The sequence below is a fragment of the Microtus pennsylvanicus genome, chromosome 17, assembly GCF_037038515.1.
Source record: "Microtus pennsylvanicus isolate mMicPen1 chromosome 17, mMicPen1.hap1, whole genome shotgun sequence".
Classification (NCBI taxonomy): Eukaryota; Metazoa; Chordata; class Mammalia; order Rodentia; family Cricetidae; genus Microtus; species Microtus pennsylvanicus.
In genome coordinates, this window is record NC_134595.1 from 33,514,841 (window position 1) to 33,536,868 (window position 22,028).

Below are 22,028 nucleotides of genomic sequence, written 5' to 3' on the forward strand. Positions count from 1 at the left end.
TGGTTTCCATCCTAGATTCTAGTAGTTCTTGAAGTCAATTCATAGGCTAGGTTGTGCCTATGAACACAGGCAACGAGGGTATGGTCTGCCAGTGCTCAAGATGCTAAGCAGGTGGCTGGGATCTGGTGTGAAGGGTTCCTGTCCTCTGGAAGGTCTGGCTTCACCCATCTCCATGATCCTTCCACAAGCTAGGGTACAGGTTTGAAACTGTAGGTGTTGAGGTACCTACTCATATCACAGATGCTAACAGAACTACTGGGATACTGGGAGCTTTGGCCTATGGTATACGAGAGAGAGGGGTTGTAGCCCCACCTTCCCAGAACCCATGCGCTGCAGCAGAGAGAACGGGTGGGGAGGGATGGCCACAGTCACATGCACAGGGTGACTGGCAGCTCCCTGCTGTGCATACTAATTACATTTTTAATCAGCCAGAAGGAGGCTGCGGCATCAATCTGCCACACATGGCTCATGAATCACCCTGGAGCTAGCAGGAAGGTCCTGCGCTGATGACCCCAGCTCAGCCGTGAGGTGGCTCCTGGGGAGACCCCTTGCCCTGGGTGCACAAGACCACCCTGCTGCCAGGCTTCCCCATGGCATCTACACAGACAGCACTTCACACTTGATTTTATTCCATGACACTGATTTGCTGAAACCCCCCATTTCCTGGGCAGGGAAGGGCAGTGGGTGGCCTGGTCGAAGCAAGGCTGCCTGCCCAGGAAGACTGGGACCCTCTCTGCTCAGGGAAGCACTGGCCAGGCCTCAGCATTCCCTCCCCTGACCCCCAACCACACTGTATCCCTTCCAGTTCATTTAAAAACTGAGTTGCAAAAGTAAAATAAAATTAAAAAATAAGAAATAAAAACAAACCCCTGAGTTGTTAAAAAACCAAATTAAAAATCCCCTTTGGTGTCAAAAGGTCCCATTCCTAAAAGCCAGCAGGGTAGGGCAGGCACAGGCCTGGTTTGGGCTAGCATTCAGTCCTCAGGCTCCTCACCAGACTCCTTCTCCAGGCCCAGGGAACGCTCAGGGCCCGGTCGCTTCAGGACAGCACTGTACTTGAGGGCTGTGGCCTCTGCCTGCAGGACCACATCCACCAGGCTGAAGATGGTGATGACCTGTAGCAGAGCCAGGCACAGGGAGAGGACAGGGTAGGTAAGGACCTGTAATCAAAGCAAGCCGACTGCTGAGGCTCACCTAGCCTCTGCTGCCCTCTGTAAATGAGAGTCATAGGGACTGGGAAGAACCAATGGCCCAGATGGCATCATGCAGGCACCTGCATGCATGAACATTCATGAGGATCAAGAAAACAGGCTTGGTTGGGCCAGCCTTTGGAACAAGATGGATATAAAGTCTATAGCTTTTATAAGCTTCTCAAAGAATTCTGAAAGTTATGTTTGGTGGAGAAGGATGGTTCCTGTCTCTGTCTCTAGTGGGCATTTCCATGTGAGAACCTGGAGTCTAAGTACAGGACTTGGGTCTTAGCGTGGGGGCTCGAAACCCCACTGGGGAGCCTACAGTGCTGGGGGAGAAATGAGGAGCAGATGAGGACCTAAGGGCACATGTGGGAGACAGAAGGTGGGCTCAGGGACACAGTAGGGGGCTGACCTGCTGTATTGGCTCCTCTTCAAGATCATCAGGTTCCCAGAGGAGTGTGAGCTCTGGCTTCTTCCCCACCTTCTGAAAGTGGTAGGATCGAAGGGCCAGTGCCTGGGGGTATACACATCAGAGCTTCAGGCCATGGGCTTCAGATGCCACCTCTGAACCTCTAATTCTCCTGCTTGGGGGTGGCCCTCTCCCCTGACAAATTTCTGACTAGCTGGAGGAAGCTTGTACCCATTGCTCTACTGCTGCTGCCTGTTTGGCTCGAGACATGGGACACCCTACCCAGCTTCAGGGGCCTCTGCCAACAACTTTCTAAGTGACACCTGAAGGTGACCCAGGAACAAGGGGCAATCTAGTCTGGGAGGGACCAGTGCTCTAATGGTAACTGTAGTGGGGGGAACAGGTCTGTATAGGCTTGTTCAACTATCTGATGGCTGCAACCCCTGCTGGCAAGAGGCCTACCAGCCCAGGCTGAGGGCCAGGGACCAGCAGAGCCTGTATTACCATCTGATCTGAACTACCATCCTACTCAGTGACCCACGGGTGCCTGATGTTTCCAGCTGCACTTGGCCCATTCCTGTTTTACTTCCTTTATGAATTGTTATGTCTCTTCCTGTGCAGAGCTCCACACTTACCCAAGTGCTCTGTATATAGGGGTTCAAAGCCAGGGGAAGGAGCCAGGTGACCACAGAGAAGCTAAAGTGAAACCCCCAGCTGACATTACGGCAGATGCCAAGAGAACTTCAAAGGAACTGTCACCTAGGGAAGAACTCAAGGCAGGCCAGGCTTCTTTCTTCTCTTAAGGTTAGACAGTGTTCAGAGCAGTCCTGGCCATCCTCTGGCTTCTCCTTCCACATGTCCCTATAAAAACACCTCAGGCCCTACACCCTGCCATCCTGGTTATATTCTGAGTGCCTGGGACTTTAGGGAAGAATTTAGGCTAACCCTTGACCTGAAGTCCTGTCCCAGGCAGGCCTACTTGGGTGTCTGGGTAGGGTCTATCAGACAAACTTGGAGTTAGGGGTCCTGACCCCCTACTGTCACATGCCAGTGAAGCCCACTGCTGAGGGGGGCGAGTTGTGGGTCCTACATAGCCCATGAATGGGGACAGCAAGGCTCTCAGCTTAGTCCTGCATTCTAAGCTTGGGAAACTACCATGGGCTGTTCTGGGTCAGGGACATATGGGGTCCCCATCAAGGAAATAGACAGAGGCAGGGAAAAGGCAGTGAATCATGTGCTAAGCCCTTTAGGGTTTGGTTTGTCCTGCAGGTGCATGCCTCCCACTCCCACAGGGCATACTCACGTTGCAGTAGATGCGCTTCTGCACCCCAAAGCGCAGCACCAGCACATCGAAGGCTTGGTTCAGGACACCCATCACCATGGCTTCAGACTCTAGGGGACCACTCTCCTGTAGAAACAATGCTCCGGTCATTACGTCCTCCCAGGAAGGGCCTGCACTGTGCTCCATACAGGCTCCTGATGAGTATATACCTAGGAGGGTGGGGGAGGGGGAAGGGGCAGGGATCACGTTGGACATTTACCTTTACTAGAACAGCAAAGAAGAGGCCGATACTGAGTTCCTGTACACGCTTGGAAGCCATGCGACGGTCATTGCAGTGGTCGGCTTGCTTTTGTAGAGTATCAGGTTCCACATCTGGCTGCTCACTGTAGCCTGGGGAGGGGGTGATCAGGGTTGCTAGTGAGTAGGCTGAAGAAGGTTGTGTGCTGAGGCAAGGGATCTTGGGAAAATTATGGTCTCAGGCTTTCAGAAAGTCCCACTGCAGCTCCCATCATCTAGATGTGGGTGGACAGTGTTCAAACTTAGGCTTCTCTGTCCCTTGGAACTTCTGTGATCACAGTAATGTGGTCTCTGGTCACTTACTCTGAGAGTGGGTAACTCTTGACTGGCAAAGGTCTTCCCAGGCCAGAGTCATGTCCCTTACCCAGAGCAGCAGCCAGGAGGCGGTGCACTATGACGTCAGCGAAGCGGCGGATGGGAGAGGTGAAGTGTGTGTAGAGGGGAACGTTGAGAGCATAGTGCCGGAACTGTGCCTGGTCCTGCAGCATCCCAGAGCAGAAGTACAGTGCCATCTGGAGGAAGAGTGGGACTAAGCCTGGATGGGTCTAGTGGGTGCTGAGACCCAAAGCCTGGCCCATGGCAGGATTGGCACAGACCTCCCCTATAAGCTTTATTTAGGCAGTTGATCAAAGACAGACTGGTTCTTGGAGCCAGGGCCATTCTACCTAAGGGATCTCAGCAGCTGCCAGGGAGGACAGTAGTGATCAGACCCCTTTTCCGTTCAGGATACATGTTAGCCAGGCCCAGGGCTGCCAGGTCTCTGACCATGAGACTAGTGCTTGGAATAACCCAGAGAGCTATATCTCTGCTGGGTATGGGGTGTTGGGAGCCCTCAGGATGCTAGATGGCCTCTGGCCCTGTGAGATTAGCCACCAGGGCATTTGTGCAAGGGTTCCTCCCCACTAAGGCCCATGGCTGCTGAGTCCCTTGCCAGGAATGATGCAGAGGAGTTGCCTGGGGACTGATCCTTAGGATGGATCTGGGCTTCCACCCAGATGATAGCAGACAGGAAAACATATGGCCATACTGGCCCAGGGCTGTAAATTGTCTTCCAGAGACACAGCTGAAGCTGAGGATGTCACATGTCCTTGGCCAGCATGAGAAGGTGCCAACTCCCATGGGAGTGCAGCCCATAAGGAGCTTCCCAGCCTTGTTGAGCCACCCCCATCTCCCCTGGCCCTGATCTCTGCCCAGCTGATGGTCACACTTGCACACTGGTTCTGCAGTACTCCAGCATATGCCAGCCATAGGACGCAGTTTGTTAGCCTGCCAGCCTGTGTCTGCTTCTGACTAACTGTCCAAGGTGATACACTTGTCTAAAATACCTGAGCAAAAGGAGTCACTAAGCTGTTCTCAGCTTCAGTACAACCTAGACAAAGTCTGGTCTCAGCCTTGCCACAGCCCCTGGATTCTGCAGTTGCTGCCTGGAAGGAAGTTCACTACCTTGAAAGCTCCAGAGTACCTGACCAATGGACAGCCTGCTCTGGTTACTCCATGGACATAGTCTTCTCAGCAAGTCATGCTTATCTTTGTGACTCAGTTCCTCAGAAAGGCTGGGGTGAGGAGGAAAAGGGGTTCAGGCTCCTCCGTGGTCAGTATAGCTGTCTCCGGGCAGGGTAATAATAATGGCTTCTCTGCAGTGGCCAGAGATCCTTGGGATAGCTCTGGTGTCCTGTTGCAGCAGTTTTCTTGGGAACCAGGCCTCACTCCTCCCACTTTTGTGCTTGCTGTAGCTGTGCCCCTGGCCTGTCCCATCACTGGGTCACTCCTTGCCTCTGGAATCCTGGAGGGCAGAAGCATCCCACACAGCACAGCCCAAGATCTTTCAGGCTTCTGGTGAGCACAGCAAGGTGCTCAGCCTCTCTGCTGTCAGCACTGTCTAGGGTAAGGGTGGGGAACAGACACTGGAGATTGGGAGCAGGGAACAGGCAGTTAGGCCCCCAAAGGCCCTGATAGCGCCATCATAATAGAGCCAAGAGTTATCAGGAAATAAATCAGCTGTGGCTGGCTGAGGCCACCTGACTCTCATGAACAGATTGGATGTGCCAAGAGTGACTGACCCTTGAAAAATGGCCTGCCACTGCCCTGGCAGGTGTGGGGGCCCACAGCTGACCCCATTAATACCCATAACTCCCGTAGACCTGCCAATCTACTGAGATGGTTCCCATCCCCAGGATGCTTAGGCCCAGCAGGAACTACAGAATAGTGACAGGCTGCTAAGAGTCAGCCCATCTGTCTAGCTCATGGCTGTCACCTGCCTGGGAACATGGGCCCAAGCTCCTAACGAACCGATTCTCCTGGTCAGACTTTGCAGCTGCAGTAAAGGTGGGGGCTTTTTCTTGCCTGGGGTCTCTAGCAACCATAGTCCAGAGCAGCCCTTGAGGGCTGGAGCATGCTTTTGCACACACACAAGATTCTTCTTGAGCCCAGGGCTTGCTTGTCCCAGGTGTGACTGCGCATCCCTTGCCTGATAGTGTTTCTTAGCAGCTCCTCTCTATCCAGCAAGCCCCAGAGCAGAGCAAGACAGTGGTGGGTTATATACACATGGTGCTTGCTAGTCAGAGTTACAGGTATTTCTGGGATCAAGGACAGGTGTGGCCTCTCCTTACCTGCATGGGCCGGGAGTACATGTTGGTGAGCACCTCTTTCCGGGCCAGAGAGTACTTGTCGTCTCCAAATGTTTTGGTCAGGCTTTTCTAGAAGTAAACCCCAGAAACCTCTATAAGATATGGCCAGGTTTGAGGATTCACCTGCTAATCATCTGATCCTAAGTTTGGGGAGGGTAAAGAGGGGTCATCGGTTATGGGCCCAGCCTTGGGTTGATGACTACCTGTAGGGCACCAGAGAAGTGGTTCATAGCCTGTAGCACACAATGGGCCTAAGATCTTCCAACCTTAGCTGGCAGACCACTCTTTTGACTAGAATAATCCTCTGCCCCTCCACCCAACCCCAACCTTGAAGCACGGGTGGGAAGTCTCCTTTTTGTGGGATGAGCCAGGACACTGGTTCTGCAACCCCCTACAGCTTAGCTCCAAGAAGGGGGCACTTGAGGCGACTTCCTCTAAGAAAGAGTCCTTGTTTCCAGTCGTCCAGCACAATAAGGACTAATCCTTGGTATAGGACATGCCAGTATATATATATATATATATATATATATATATATATATATATATATATATATGAGAGAGAGGGAGGGAGAGAGAGAGAGAGAGAGAGAGAGAGAGAGAGCGCTTTTCTTACAAGTGAGCCTGGAGGAAGCCCGGACACTCTCCACCAGAGATCTTTACTCTGCACCATCTCTGGACCAGGAATGACCTGAAAGCATCTGCTCTTCAATGGGAAATGAGTGGCCTCCCTTGGTCCAGACCAGATAACAGAGCTTTTCCCTAGCTGGGGCCATCCTCCCCACTGTAGAGGAGACCTGGCTGAATAGGGAGAGACTACATAAGGCATAGAAGTCGCCACAAGCCCAACTTTCAGGCTTTTGTCTCTTTTCTCCAAGCAAGACTTCCCATTACCTGCCCACCAGAACTTACATTGAGGGCCCCTGCAGAGCTGACATCCATGGACAGTCCCATCTGGTCACAGAACTCCACCAGGTCACTGAGCATCTTTGTCTGTGGTGGTGGGTGCCGGCGCAGCAGGGCCTGCTCCGGGAAGGTGCTGAAGATCTTGTGGGCCACTGCCATGTTGGCCAGGAGCATGAATTCCTCTACAAGCCTGTGGGGGAGGGGTAGTCACTAGAGGGACCCTGGAGGCAGGTAATACTGTCCCCGTCCCAAGATCTCTGCTCAGCTGGTTCTCTTACACTTTAGTTCCCAGTGTAAGAATCTTCCTGCTCAAACTTGTTCCTTCTAGTTCTTTCTCTTTCATCTCCGTGCTCTGGTTCTCCCAGAGTCAACCTGTCAATAATGATTTTCTCTTCTGTCTGTGAATGTGTGTGTGGTCTCCTTGCTCTATGGTAGTACTCCTGGGGAACAGAGACAAAAATGTCTCATTTCCCATTGAAGGGCAGATGCTCTCAGGTCATACCTGGCCCAGAGATGGTTCAGAGTAAAGATCTCTGGTGGAGAGTGGCCGGACTTCCTCCAGGCTATCATTCTAATTGTCCTTCACTCCAGTGTAATTAGAAATACTGTAGGTACACGCAGATAAAGCTCTGAACAGTAAGATGAAAACATGTCGAGGCCCTCGTGGGGAGAAGCGGGGACTGGTGGAAGATGGAGGAAGTGTGCCAAGAGCAGGAAGCCAGGCAAGGCAGGGGTTAGCATCAACCAGCCCTGAGGTCAGCTACCTGGATTCCAATCCTAAGCAGGCCACACGCTGGTCTCCCCTGACAGTTGGGGCTCAGGTAAGTGGATTGACCATGACGCTTTTCAGGAAGGGAGTGTACATCCTACTGTAGTTTGGATGTCCTGAGTGGAGAAGCCTTGCTCCCTGGAAGGCAGGGGCCATTAGAGACCTTTTTCCACATAGAGGAGACTCCGCAAGCTGTATATGTCAAGACTTGGGATTCTCCCTCAGAGGCAACTCTGGGTTTGGCAGTGTCTGAGGAAGCCCGGGATAAAGTTCTCTATTTGAGTACTGTCGCTTGGTCATACCTGTCATCTAAACAGGCTCTTAGGAGGAGTGTCAGACATAGCAAGGGAGAATCCCTCCTATGTCCCGACTAGACCTGCTATGAAGAGTCATGCCTCAGGGAGTTTTTTCTACAGCAAGGAATAGGCAAGTACCTCAGCATGGCCTGGCTTTTGTCATAGGTGCCTGGGCACACCTTTGTCATGGAGACCTTAGCTGATTCTTTCACTATGCAGGAGTCCCAGCTCAAGAAAAGAAGCCTTTGTGTTGCCCACTAGTTGGTAGCCAGAGCTCTTGAGGCAGTCATTCTGTGTCCCAGTAGCCAATCTGTCCTTGTGCTTATTAGTGTCTGCCAATCACCATCATGACTCCCAAGTTCCGGAGATGCAGTGTGAATGCTGCTTCTGCCGTACTGTGCTGGAGCTCTCAGTGAATCACAGAGCTCTCCCAATCTTCCTCCCAAAGTGATCACAGGCAGGATATCAACTGCCCAAGACACAGTGGTGCCTTCCCTTCTTCCTATCCACCATACAAATGACTAACATCTGATAATCCTTCTCCCTGCCTCAGCCTCCAGAGTGCCGGGATGCTGTCTGTTCCTGCTCTGGCTGTTACCCAGATGCTCCCATGTTTGTGAATTTGTCTATTCAACAGGCATTGCTATGGGGCGGGGGGTAGGGGTGGGGGTGGGGGCAGATATGTGTCCAGATTTTTTTCTCTTCATGGAGTCCCAGAATCCTGTGGACCAGGGCTGAGCCAGGACTGCAGTTTATAAGTGAAGCCGGCAGGTGGCAGCAGGGCCCCACACCAGGGCTGTGAGGACTTGGCTGGCAGGCAGGATCAGGAGCAGGGCTGGGCTAGTGGTTCAGATGGGACCCTCCTTGCCTCAACCTACAGGTCAGAGAATATCTTGGGATGAACCAGACTCCTGCTCCAAAGGAGCTCTTCTGCTTTGCTACTCACGAGCTCATGTAGGGACAATAACAAAAACACAGAGAAGGTTTGGGGTGATAGAGGGGTCACTATGGGAAACAGGCACTAACAGACTTCAGGCAAGCTGCTTCTCCGGGGACCATAACCCTACTACTTATTTTCCCTGGACATCTGCACAATACCATAGGCTACCCCAAGGCCTTGAGAAGAGAAGCGCATGGATAACCCTGATCACAGTCTGGTGTGGCTCTGGATGCATAGGCTGGCCTTGCTCAGGTGCCTTGGTACCTGTGGATTCCATTTCCATTAGCAGTCCTTATCCATCTGTCCATCTTCTCTCTCTCCATCCATCTATCCTTCCCTTACTCTCTCCCTTCGAGCTAAGACATAAGCCTGTGGACCCTCCACAACAATTTAACAAGATCAAAGCACAAACCTAAACACTGTCACCGAACAGGAGGATGGCACAGCAGTAAGTTCCCATTCTCTGGGTGCTAATAAGGCTCATTACTGTTACAGGGCGGCTGTGGGAGCCATTTCCCCACACCTGAAAGTGAAAGGGGAAGGGGCAAGCCTGTGTACACCACAAAGGGCTTGGCAGATGCTCTGGACTTGGAGCCCCACGACTCCCAAGAGCCCCAAGAGCCCCAAGAGCTGTAAGATGCCCCCAGTGGAACTCCGGAACTGTCAGGTTGAGATATGGTAAAGCCACTAGCAGCTAGAGCTCCACTGAGCTCAAGATCTCCTGTGGGGTCATTAACCCCATGGAGGGATGCACAGAGATCCTTTCTCTTACCTAGGGCTAGTAAAGGGCCCTCTTTGCTGGTACCTGTCTATCCCGGGCAGTTCTCACTGTGAACAGCAGAGGGCCCCCAGAATCTTCCATTCCAGGTCCGGGGACGTGGCAGGAGCTGCTTAGAACCCAAGAACTGTGCAAGAACAACCCCAGAATTCACAAATTGTGGCTCTGTGGCCCAATGTGTGGAGGGTGGAGGTCCCTGGAGTCCCAGTGGCTGTTTCTTTCTTAGCCAAACCCTCTGTGATAAGGGTTCTGTGCAAACCATGGTGGCCTCTGACCAGTAAGCTCGCAGCCATCTGACCCATTCTCTCTTGTGGGGAAGGGGCGATGCTGCATAGATGAGCTCACAGCCAAACTCAAACGATACCCTATACTATCCCAGGGCAGACGAAGCAGGCTGGAGTACATTAGGATATGGGACTGGGAAAGTGGCCGAGAGCTGTCTGGGTTGCCATGACTTAGGCTTTCCTTCTGGTCCGGGCACCTGCCTTCAGTCTTAGGACACCTCCTCCCCCAGTGACAGCATTGCATAGGCATGAGATCACTCAGCCCCGCTGGGGATGGGGAGCTGGAGCCCAGCAACTGCCTGACAACTGCTCTAAATAGGGGCTCAGGAATGGCTGCCAGCCAGGATCACCTTCCAGAACAGCAAGCCAAGCCTTCAGAGATGGGGCCTTAGTCCCAGGCTTGGCATCTGCTGAGCATCTGGTGCCCTGAGCCACTAGGGCCCCATAACTCTGGAGGTCTTGGGTGGGATTGTGCTGTGACAGCGCTGTCAACCAGGATGTCAGGGTGAAAGCTCACAGCCCTCACTCACAGCATCCCCTACCTGTGGTCAGGGCTTGCAAGACCTGGTGAGAGAGGGGGCAGGTTTGCAGTTTCTCACCAGTTGTTCTCAGGGAAAACTGAGCCAGCGTTTCATCTCATAGCAAGCAACAACTAACCTATGTATAAGCACACACCACAGATGCACATTCATATAATAGAAAGACAGTTTCACCCAGAACTATACTAATTCCACTTAAAGAGAAAGGCAACTCATGCATACCAATGTGCGTGAGCTGCCAGGGCTTGCTTTGTTCATTTTTTATTCTCTGCATCTTCACCTTAGGAAGTGAGTGTGCTCAGCGAACATCTTATGAGAGACAGCTGCTGGAGGCAGCACCCCACCATCTGAGGACCTGAACTGGGACATGTTTGTTTGTGTCCTAAATGTGTTTACTTATAAAAGTTTGTTCGCTTGTTTGTTTTGAGATAGGGCCTTTTCTATGTAGCCCAGACTGGCTTGAGACTTGAGATCCTCAGCCTCAGCCTCCTGAAGACTGAGATTATCAGTGTGAATCACCATGCTTGACAGAGATCCGAGGGCGGTTAGGTGAGAAGCAGGCCTCTGAGGAAGGTGGGCATGCCAACCAAGCAGATGCAGTGTATTAAATAAGTGCCTGGCCTTAAATAAGTGCTAAACAGACTATGGTAATGTGTACCCTGGCCTAGACCTTGCTCCTCTTGTCTGGGCACCTGCCCTATTATAATCTTCCTTTTCCTAGAGCAGTAGGGTATATAAGACTGTGTCAAGGGTTCCAACCCTAGGATTTGGGATAGATTTCCAGAAGTTTCCCCAGTTCTTCCACCACAATGTCATCACCTTTGTCCTGATTTTCATCTCCTGCTGCTCTGTTGTCTTCACACCAAACTGCATCAGCCTTCTTCCTGCTCCACCTACTCTAGCCCTAGTCATCTTTTGAGGCCCTTTGGGCTTCTGTCCTTTTGTATCTGTCCACACAGCCCAGAGTCCACTCTCCTCTCACTTCTTTTCTTTGGATATCATTCAGTCTGGAAGATGATGTAGGGAACTCTCTCTCAGCATCCTCTTGGTCCCCATCATAGTACCTGGTCTTCAGGACTGTGATGGCCTCCTGGTCCTAGGTTATATCTCATGGTGCATGCTCTAGTCCCAGGGTGGATGCTCAACAACATGCACAGAAGTGAAGGGCTCCCAGGACAAATCACATCCGGCTCCCACTCAGAAGGTAGGACTGCTGGGTCCCTGATCTTTCTGTTTAGTTCCCAGGAGCTTCTGACTCCAAATACTTCCTGCCAGCCATGCTGATAACTTGGAGCCACCAAGTCTCCTAATTGTTCATTTACATCCCTACCCCATCTATTGAGTACCATTTTCCTAATATACAGTGGCAGAGTTATTTACAACACCAGTGGCTGGTAGGCCTCAGCCTTCAGGGCTAGCTGTCTCTTTGTTGGATTACTTTTTCCCCATTTCTAGCAGTGGCCTTGCTCTGCCCTGGGTGCCACTTCTCCTATGGCCTGAGGATGCTCTTCTCTTTCTGGGTGGGAGGAGCAATGTGCGAATAGGCAAGTGATCTGTTCCAACTCTTACACTCCCTAAGCAGCAGTCTGTGCTCCTGGGGACAGCTGCCTCGGTGGCAGAATGCCTCAATCCACCCCTAAGATGCTCCTATAGGGAGGTATGCTTACAAGTAGGATTAATTCCAAAGGATGTGAAGGAACCAAGAATGAAATATAAAAAGCTCAATGTGGAAAGTAAGGAATCAAGTTGAGAGGCCTGGACCCCACCTGGGAGCTGGAAGACTGCTGAACAAGGAAGACGTTTCATTAAGAATGTGGCGATGGTTGGAGGTGGGGAAGAAAACCAGGGCCAATTGGGGTGAGGGCTGAGGAGTTCATGGCTGGTAGACAGCAGCCAAAGCAGTAATAGGGCAGCACAGGGATTAAGTGAGCCAGGTGAGCAAGGTGTGTGCACGGGCCCTCAGGATGCCAGGGCAGAGGGTGGAGGTGGTAGACTGAGTCAGAGGGATGTAGATGAGCTGCAGCAGGCTGCCCCTGGTGAACTGCTGCAGAGCAAAGGAAAGGGTAGGAAAGGGCCCCTGGGGCTGATAGTAGATGCAAGACGATGCTCCATTCAGTGACGGCAAGAGTCAGTGTCAGAAGGAAGGGAGCCGGGAGGGCCTTCTGACTATTTTCAGATGGGCTGAAGGTATTCTCTGAGGCAAGGGCTCATGCTCTGAGACAGCCTGAAGGAAACCAGCCAGAAGGCCAAGAAGAGGAGGTGGAAGGAAAGTCACTGTCTCATATCTGATTCTAGAGAAGGTGAGTTCCCAAGTTAGTGCAGAAGAAGGGTCTACAGCTTCCGTCCTGACCATGCTCTCTGTAGCAAGGCTGACCCATGGCAGCTAATGCTGTTGCCTTATAGACCCTAGAGGTCACAGGTCACTTCTGACACCATGCTGCAGCTGTCAGAAAGAGAGGACCCTTGCTCAATCTCACAGCCGGCCAGGGACAGAGAAGCTAGATGTTACATTCCCCAGGCTCCTCATTCAGCACTGAGCCGGAGAGCAGACAGGTGGCCCCAGAGCAGTGTCAAGCCCACTGGACAGTGGAGAGAAGAGGCTGGCACTAACCTTGGGTCTCTCCTCAGGCGGGAATGAAGTGCTGCGGGCAGGCCCTGTCCAGACCCAGCCTCCTCAGGCCTTGCCTTCATATTTTCTAGCCCTCTGCACCTGGCCTCTCAATACTGCCTGGCAAGGGAGGTGGGGCCTTTGAGTTATTCTACCCTCAGATCCAATTTACCTGCTAGCCCAGAGAAACCCATCTCACCCTTTTCATACCCAGAACACTGGCAAAGTGGCTTCAGAAGTGGTCTGGAGCTGAGCTGGGACTGAAGCCTACAAGGCCAGAGCTGAGGGGCTGGCTGTTGCTGAAACCTGAAACTGCATCCATTTTCAAAGACCAAAACCAAGTGTGAGACAGGAAGAGCCTCTCTGCCCTCAGCCACCAGGGCACTTGTCAGACTCTGTGGGAATCTCATGCTAATGGAATTAGGCCACTCACAGAGATTGTTCAATTAGCTCTTGGTGAAACTGCTAACTTGGAAATTTGATAAGAATTGCTCCCAGCCACTTTCAAATTCATTTCTTCTGAAAACCGCATGGGCACATCTTCACTGTGGGTTAAAGAGCCCTTGGGCTCCTTAGTAGCTGTGAAGGCAGCTGCTGGGCTCTCACAGGAGCTGTGTGCTGGAGCATGGCCCCTTCTCTACAGCTGGGCAACCCAAGGTGGGGAGGCAGCAGCCGCCCTCACAGGAGACCTGCTGCTCTCTCAGCGGCCCCAAATTGAGTGTAGTGTGGTGGAAAACGGCAAGGGAATGGGGCGTGATGGGAAGTCAGTGGTCCGATCAGCACTAAATTGAGGGCTGCTGGGGGTGGGAAACTTTAGAGGTCTTTGTTGCAGTTCCCTTTGAGGCCAGGCCAGGGTGGAGCTGGTGGCTAAGAAGCTGGAAAGTGGAGGCGTTGGGGGGGGGGGGTAGCTGTAGTCCAAGCTGCAGGGGAATGGGGAGGGGCACCTGGGGAGAAGAGGCAGCAGTAATTTGACAAGGCGCCCACCATGGCTGCACCACAGGGCCACCCCATGTCACAACTAGAGCCTCTATTTGACCCCTTTCCTCCTGGGCTCCCTGCAACCTGCTCAACGTTTGGATGTTCCCGTGAAACCACAGGGAAATGAATGGGGCCTAGTTCACAGGCATGGAAAACCCCAGAGGAGCATGCCTCTGGAGCCAGACATAACAGGCCTTGTGGGTGAGGCCAGAGCCAGGTTTTCTAGTCTACTCCAAGCCTTTCTATAGGTTCAGCAGGCGGAGCCCTGCTGCAGTGAGGCACGTTTGAGCCATGTTTTTCTAGTTCAAAAGGAAGTCTCCAGAGGCTAGACAGCCAAGTGCAGCCCTGTGGCTCTGCCAAAGGGAGGCCCAGTGGCTGCGGTAGGGAGGGGGAAGGGATTGCTCCCAGCCAGTTGACAGCACTGAAAGCCCTTTGTCAGCATAAAGCTAGCCACGAAGACTTGCTCTTCCCAAAGCTCAGCTCCGTGCACAGAGGCACGGGGCAGGCCTGCACGTGGGCAGCAGCTCTGGCCCCTAAGCAGAACCAGGCAGCAGTTTGAGCCGTGTGGCCTTGTAGCAAGGGGTAATTGGGCCTCGCTGGCTCCTTTATGATGTTGACACAAACTCCTTTCTCCAGTTCCACTGGAGCTGGACCCACTGGCTAGAGGAGGTGTGGCCAAGGCACACAGAAGCACACCACCTCAAGAAGCCACTGCCTGCCCGCAACAGCTCTATGGCCCTGTTCAGACTCCTAGCCAAGGCCGGGGCTCCCTCTCACGCTCAAGTAGAGGAGGCTGGCTCTGTAGACCTGTAACAAGAACAGAACTTGGACAAGCTCAGGGGAACCAACTGAGTCACCCCTAACTTTGGGAAGGATCAACTTTGGTTCTAAAGCTAATATTTGGGTACTAAGCTGTTCAAGTGTTTTAAACACAACATTCTCTCATATATACATACACACAACTACAAAAGACAGCTAGATAGGAGAGAGGAGGAGCCAGGTACTCCTGGGAACTCAGGCTGCTCTGCTTTATTGAAAGTATGTTTTACTTGCCTCTAAGAAAGTGCTCTTGTCTGGGCTGCTGGGGAGTGGGACCCATTTTCCAAGGCCACCCTGGAGTGATGAAGGCACTAATGGTGGAAAGGAAAAAAGAATACGGACAAGCTCTTTGTGTGTTTTGTCATCTACCCCTGAGAATCCTTTCCCAGGAAGATGCCGTAGGTCTTAATGTTCACAGGGGATATTGAGTCTCAGCGGCTCCAGAGGATGACTAGCTCCAGATTGTGGCAGGGCCCAGATCTGGGGAGCCACCAACACCTGCAGCTTTGACTTCACCAGGCTTGTAGGAGTTGGGGTGGCTGTGCTAAGTGGGAGGAGGTAGAGAAACAAGTGATTCCCTTCGGAGAGCCCTGCTCTGGGATGACACATGAGATTCAAATGCTTGCAGGGCTTCTGTTCCCTAAAGAACTTCAGGCCTCACTTGGCCGAGACTCTCAAACCCTTTTTTATACGGGATGTTACCCTTTCCTCCCCTGGTACCAGGCAGGCTTGTCTATCAGTTTTTGTAGGCAGCCCATTCCCATAACAAGTCAGAGGCACAGCACAGCTAGATTTGCATGGTGGGGCCACCCTGTGGGTCTGGGTTGCAACATTGTTTGGCTCCATCCAATGAAGAAGACACACTGGAAGTAACTGAGTGTCCCTTCTGAAGTGTAGGCAATCTCTGTCTGGGCAATACAAGACTAGGCCTGCAGAGGCTGTGGGAGGAACCTGAGTATGCCTCTAGGGAGGGACATTAGTGTTGGGAACAACTTTCAGCTCTGAAGGGAGCCCTGGATCCTGATCTGCCTCACTCCCCTTCCCACGATGCACACTGCACCTGCAATGGCCCCAGAACCAAGCATGTCCCGATTTCTATCTGCTCACTTGAGGCTCTGGAGAAGACCAGAACAGATGGAAGAAGCAGACAGGCTGAATCCTGGCACAGGGACATAGTCAGGGCTGTCTGAGTTGTCAAACCACTGGTGTGGAACTGCCTAGAGCCTGTTTACAGGCTTCAGTCTTTGGGGGGTACAACGGAGATGATCCTTCTCACTTTCTTGTCCTCTATGGCTTTGTTGACATTGAAGGTTATATCTAAGTAAGCCATAGTTCTATCACACATGGTGGGGGAGAGATTAGAATAAGCTTCCTAGAAAGAGTAGCACTTGTGAAACCATTAGGGAACCACCAGCTCATCTTTTTTACTAGAAGTCTAAGGCACAGCTGAGGGGCATCCCAGAGCCAGAGCTAGACACACTTAGGTTGGAGCGAGGCTTATGGTTGAGGGGTCTTTATACATGTATCCTTGCTTTGCTCCAGCCCTATCAGTTCATGGACAAGCTGTGGTCAGACCCATTCTCAGTGATGCCCTCGTAAGTTTGCTCACTCAGCTGCTCTCTACAGCAGTCCTGGATGGGCCTCTCCATTTGTCTTCTCTGCCCTCCTCTGCCTTCTTCTGCCATCACAGCTACCCTGAACCACTAATATTGCTGCCTTAATTCCTAGTACCTTGAACAGTGTCTAGGACATAGTACACAGCCACTAAACTTTTTTTAATAACAAGAGAAACAGTAATAACAATAATTATTATTCCTGTGCCCATTGAGTTAACAAGACCAGAAACCTGCTGCTGCCATTGGGCTCCTGGGAAGTAAAGCTCCCATCTACATGGGGCCACCCACCCACAGCCTCCACACCTATCACCACCATTCTTACAAGTACTTCCTGTTCAGGTCAGCCCACCATGGAAGCTAAGTCAGTGCTCTTCAGAGACCCATCCTATAGCCAGAGAGATGCAGAAATCACCAAGACCCTATATGCAGATTGTATTACACACCAGATAGTTCTGTCCTCATGGCTAAACTTAGAAAAATGGCTCCTATGAAATGCCCCAGAATGCAGAGCCCTGGAAGATTCTATCACGCACCTCACAAATTAGAAGACTAATAATTATGCATGTTGTAACCCCAGTGTAAGCTTCATTCCTTTGCTTGCCCAGAAACCTTTACTGGACACCTGCTAGAGTCAAGCACTATGCAGAGCATGGAACTAAGAGAGCCCACAGAGACAGGTATGTAAAGCAGTATTCATGACAAATCCCCAAGGAAAAAAGACATGGTAAAAGAAATATGCTTGGGCTCAGAGGTATGAGTTCATGGTCTGTTGGCCTGCAGAGAGACCGAGCAGGAAGATGGGAACATGAGCAGAGCGGGATAGCCCACCTAGCTGTGGCCAGGAAGCGGCAAGTGGCAGGAGGAAGGAGCTAAGGGCAAGGTACAGATCACAAGAATCCCCATCCTTTGGGCCTAGTTCCTCCTAAAGATTCTGCCACCTTCCAAAACAGTCACCAGAGAGGGACCAAGCCTTCAACTCATGAACCTATGGGCCATTTCATATTTACACCACATAGGGTGACAAAGGAATTAGGAACCAGGCTCCCAGAGACATCCAGCAGAGGAAGGAAAGGACATGTACTGCCTCTCTCAGCTGGGGTCTCTTTTGAGAAGCAAGTGCTCTGTGAGCAGGTGGCAGGATAGGCTTCTGTATTTTGACATGGAGAGGACAAATCAGGTGCTTTGGTGCTGCCCGATGGAAAGGGGGAACCACTTGTGCGTGTGTGTCTGGTGGGGTACAGGCACATGTCAGGGAAGCCCAGAACTCGCAGGATGGGAACACATCCATTTAAAGCACTCTGAACCCAGTTCATAAAACCATGGATCAATATTTTTAAAGTCATATAACTAATGAGCTCTGCCAGACTCAACAGACCGCATCCCAGTGGGTGATAAGACAAGTGTTAGCTTAGAGGAAACAGCCCAGGCGGGAAGAGGCTTTTCTTAATCTGCTGGGTTTCGTGTTTATGACAGAGCAGCTGCCCTTGGACAAGAGTATTCATTGATCAGGTCACCCACAAAGGAGGCTTAGTTACCATGCTCACCCTGTTTGGGTTTAAGCAATAACTGTCTACAGACAAGAAAAAATTAAATCATGGCAAGTTCAGTAGGTCCATCAGGCCAGCAAAAGCTGCCTCAGATTCTCACTTCCAAGTATTATTGTTCTCACTGACTCTCCACTATCTTGAGGTGAAAATAAAATGTGTAGAAACATAAGGTGTTGGTCCTTTATAAACAAAGCAAATAATAACTGCTAAGAATTATTTAAAGCGTGAATGTGTATACCTGTAACACCAACATTCAGGAGACTAGAACAAAAGGTTTGCCACAGGCTTGAAGCTAACTTGATCTATGGAGCATAGCAAGTTCCAGGCAATCTGGGCTACATGGTAAGACTATCTAAATGTAATAATAATGATGATGATGATGAATCTCAGGTGGCCTATTTAATTGATCATCTCACTCCCAAGTAATTTTCAGGGAGGAGCAGATGATTTCCTCAGTTCTTATTGGGTCTAGAACACTGCTAAATATTCCATAAATATGATTAGTAGTATAGGTTGGCAATCCCTTATTTGAAATGTTGAGACCAGAAGTGCTTCACATTTTATTTTTTTAAATTTGGAAATTTTCACATAGACTCCCTAATAAAATAAAATTTGAAATGCCCTAAAATCTAGAACTTGAAGCTCATAAAGAATTTGGTTTTGGATTTTGTAGATCAGGAATTCTCAAGCTACATTGTGAAAACCTCCTACAGTAGACACAGGAGACACGAGTCTGGTGATTTGGAAGAAACAGCAGCATGTAAAGGATGTAGGACACGGGGGAAGTAAGCCATGCTTGCACCAGGAGAGGTGTCCACCAGGTGTCTGCTGCCGAACGTCTCCCGTGTGCCAGCCAGGGTGGAGAGAATGTAATTGCTGCTGGGCACAGGGAGTCAGATTACCTGCTCATCACCTTCTATCAGAACTTCATCCACCATAAACCGGTGCTGTGGAACAATGGTCTATACTCTGTCCCTTATATTTTAAATAAATGCTGATTGGCCAGTAGCCAGGTAGGAAGTAGAGGCAGGGCAACAAGAATTCTGGGAAGAGGGAAACACAGTCTGCAGTCATTACCCAGCCTCGGAGGAAGCAAGATGTAACTGCCTCACCAAAAAAGGTACCAAGCCAAGACAAGAATTATGGGCTAATGTAAGAAGATATAAGAACTAACTGGGGACGAACTATAGAAATGATCCCTGAAGCAGCTGAGGATAGGGAACCTGAAATGACCCTATCCTATAGCAATACTGACGAATATCTTGCATATCACCATAGAACCTTCATCTGGTGATGGATGGAGATAGAGACAGAGACCCACACTGGAGCACTGGACTGAGCTCCCAAGGTCTCAATGAGGAGCAGCAGGAGGGAGAACATGAGCAAAGAAGTCGGGACCACGAGGGGTGCGCCCACCCACTGAGACAGTGGAGCTGATCTATTGGGAGCTCACCAAGGCCAGCTGGACTGTGACTGAAAAAGCATGGGATAAAGCTGGACTCTCTGAACATGGCGAACAATGAGGGCTGATGAGAAGCCAAGGACAATGGCACGGGGTCTTGATCCTACTTAATGTGCTGGCTTTGTGGGAGCCTAGCCAGTTTGGATGTTCACCTTCCTAGATATGGACGGAGTGGGGAGGACCTTGGACTTACCACAGGGCAGGGAACCCTGACTGCTCTTTGGCTGGAGAGGGAGGGGGAGAGGAGTAGGGGGAGGGGGAGAAGGGTGGGAGGAGGGAGAGAAGGGTGGGAGGAGGGGGAGGGAAATGGGAGGCTGGGAGGAGGCGGAAACTTGTTTTTTTTCCTTTTCTCAATTAAAAAAATAAAAAAAAAATAAAAAAAGAAGATATAAGAATTAGTTAATAAGAAGCCTGAGCTAATGGGTCAATCCATTTATAATTAATGTAGACCTCTGTGTGATTTCTTTGGGACTTAACTACTGCGGGAACCAGGCAGGACCTGGTGGGACAGAAACCTCAGTCAACAAACCGGCTTTTTCCTCAGCAGCCTCTGGCTGGGCCCCAAGCCCATTCCTAGCACTGGGAATCAGAATCTTGAGAGAATCCAGCAAAGCCTTTTAATATGCACTCTCCATCTCACAGTCAAAAGCATTCACATTCCAGAGTTGCACAGGCAGAGGCAAGAACTTCCTTCTCGCAGTTCTCAGCAGGGGACTAGCAGTTCTGAGACAAGAGGGTTATGCTAACAATTGGAGTCAAGTTGGATGACATCAGCACTGGAAAAATACACCAAGAAAAGTCAGAGGGAGTGAAAAGGGCATTCTGCTTCATGAACAGAACAGTGACGAATGGCATTTCTTACACAAAACATGGTGACCACCTGACTAGACTAACTATACTGAAAGATAGAGGACACCCACTAGCTTAAAGAGGGCAGTTAAAAAAAAAGAGAGAGGGTAGTTCCACAAGCTCCAGGGGAGAAAGCGCTTCTTGATGGGATGGGATGGGATGGGATGGGATGGGACGGGACGGGACTGGATGGGACAGATGGGATGGGACAGGATGGGAAATTGCCATGCAGTAGTTGAGTCAAATTGAGTCAATTTAGCTTAGTTGGCAGATGTGGAACAGAAACATGCAGAGTCTCAGGGAGTAAAAGGTGGTGCAGAACCAGGAGATGAACATCAAATACAGCTCTGGGAAACACCATGCTATGTGTTTGTAGGGAACAGGTACTTGGCTGTGTGAAACATCCAGGGTAACCTTGGCTCTGACTATAACCTACTATAACCTTTTCTCATCTGGGATGGCAATTCTAACACTTGTCTCACAAGGTTTAGTGCTCACAGCTACCACAGAGATAGTGGTAAGGTGACAGACAACTGGTCTGACTATCAGGGCAGAGACAAAGACATATGGGGCAGGGCTTCAGTAAAGTCAAGTGAAAACCCTGCAAACCTGTGGTCACTGACTGCAGGGCAAAGGCTGTCAAGAGTGCGCAGACCCTACAGAAAGCATGTTCAGCTGGGCACCGCTGCAGTCAAGTAATCTTGCAGTCAAGTTACTTGGAGGCTAAGGCAGAAGAATCTCAAGGTCAAAGACTGTCAGGCCAGCTTGGGAAATTTGGAAAGTCCTTGTCTCAAAACAGGAACTTAAAAATATCTAAGGATGTAGTTCATGGTAGAGAACTCCTGGTGTGTATGAAGTTCTCAGATCAATCTCCAGCACTGTGTACACAGTCTAATGCAACAACCTCCCTACTTTGTGAGGGGAGAAGGGTTGGTTTTTCAAGAGAGGGTTTCTCTGTAACTTTGGAGTCAGTCCTGGAACTTGCTCTGTAGCTCCAGGCTGGCCTCAAACTCACAGAGATCTGCTTGTCTCTGTCTCCCGAGTACTGGGATTAAAGGCGTGTGCCACCACCACCTGGCAACCTCCCCTACTTTTTACATGCTAACATAACTCTGCTATATCTAGCTGGCACCATTAGAAGTATAGTTTATGCATTAAAGGACAAAGTTTTGATGCTTCAAAGACTACACCCTCTTCCAGGTGAAAATAAGGGGCTACAGAACAATTGTATCCCTATATTCTACACAGCTCAAACACTACACATCTGTGTCAGTAACACAGCTAAAGTCAGATATCCAGAAGATGGTCGAGGTGTCCTGTGTGAAGAAACTGGGGACAAGAAGGGCAGACAGTGATGTTACAGTTTTTGAGATAGAAGCTGTAGCAGGGCAAGTGGAGCACCTCCACCCCAAGGATTGACTATAGAATCAGATCATTCTAGTCAGTCTTCAGGTCTGTGGTGGTGAGAGCAGTTTCCACACCTAGAGTTCAGTCATATCTGCTCACTCAGAACAGTCTCCACTCAGTGTGGTGCTGCTCCAATTGGTCAACCTCTAGCTTGCTCACTTTGGAGCCTGGCCCAGTAGTACTTGAGGTAGGGTGGGTCACCTGAGGATACCCAGTGAGGCAGGGCTACAAGTCAGCGGGGTGACCTGTGTTTTATACCTCAGCCAGGCTTTGCTAGTTTGGGCTATTTCCTCCTACTTAACTCAGTGGGCACAATTTGAGTCACTCTGTGAGCTCCCTTCCCAATTGGGTGCCCACAACAAGAAGAGTACCCTCAGAACAGTTAACATATCCCCTTCCCTTCCAAAGAGCCAGGCAACAGCTAA

The 22,028-nt window shown here is 50.7% G+C and overlaps 1 protein-coding gene across 4 annotated transcripts in view; it reads right to left on the reverse strand.

The window, feature by feature from the left end:
• Positions 1-608: 608 nt before the first annotated feature.
• The window catches only part of Dis3l2 (DIS3 like 3'-5' exoribonuclease 2), a 328,490-nt gene continuing 307,070 nt past the window's right edge, over positions 609-22,028 (reverse strand). For 2 of the 4 annotated variants that reach the window (XM_075951632.1, XM_075951634.1), the window contains 7 exons: positions 6,718-6,901; positions 5,791-5,877; positions 3,546-3,693; positions 3,144-3,274; positions 2,906-3,010; positions 1,606-1,707; positions 609-1,115 (listed from right to left, as the gene is read on the reverse strand). In XM_075951632.1, the coding sequence (XP_075807747.1) occupies positions 975-1,115; positions 1,606-1,707; positions 2,906-3,010; positions 3,144-3,274; positions 3,546-3,693; positions 5,791-5,877; positions 6,718-6,901 (898 nt within the window). In that variant the 3' untranslated portion in view covers positions 609-974. Of the gene's footprint in view, positions 1,161-1,605; positions 1,708-2,905; positions 3,011-3,143; positions 3,275-3,545; positions 3,694-5,790; positions 5,878-6,717; positions 6,902-22,028 lie in introns of all 4 variants that reach the window. The other 2 variants (XM_075951630.1, XM_075951631.1) reach the window with 1 other exon arrangement.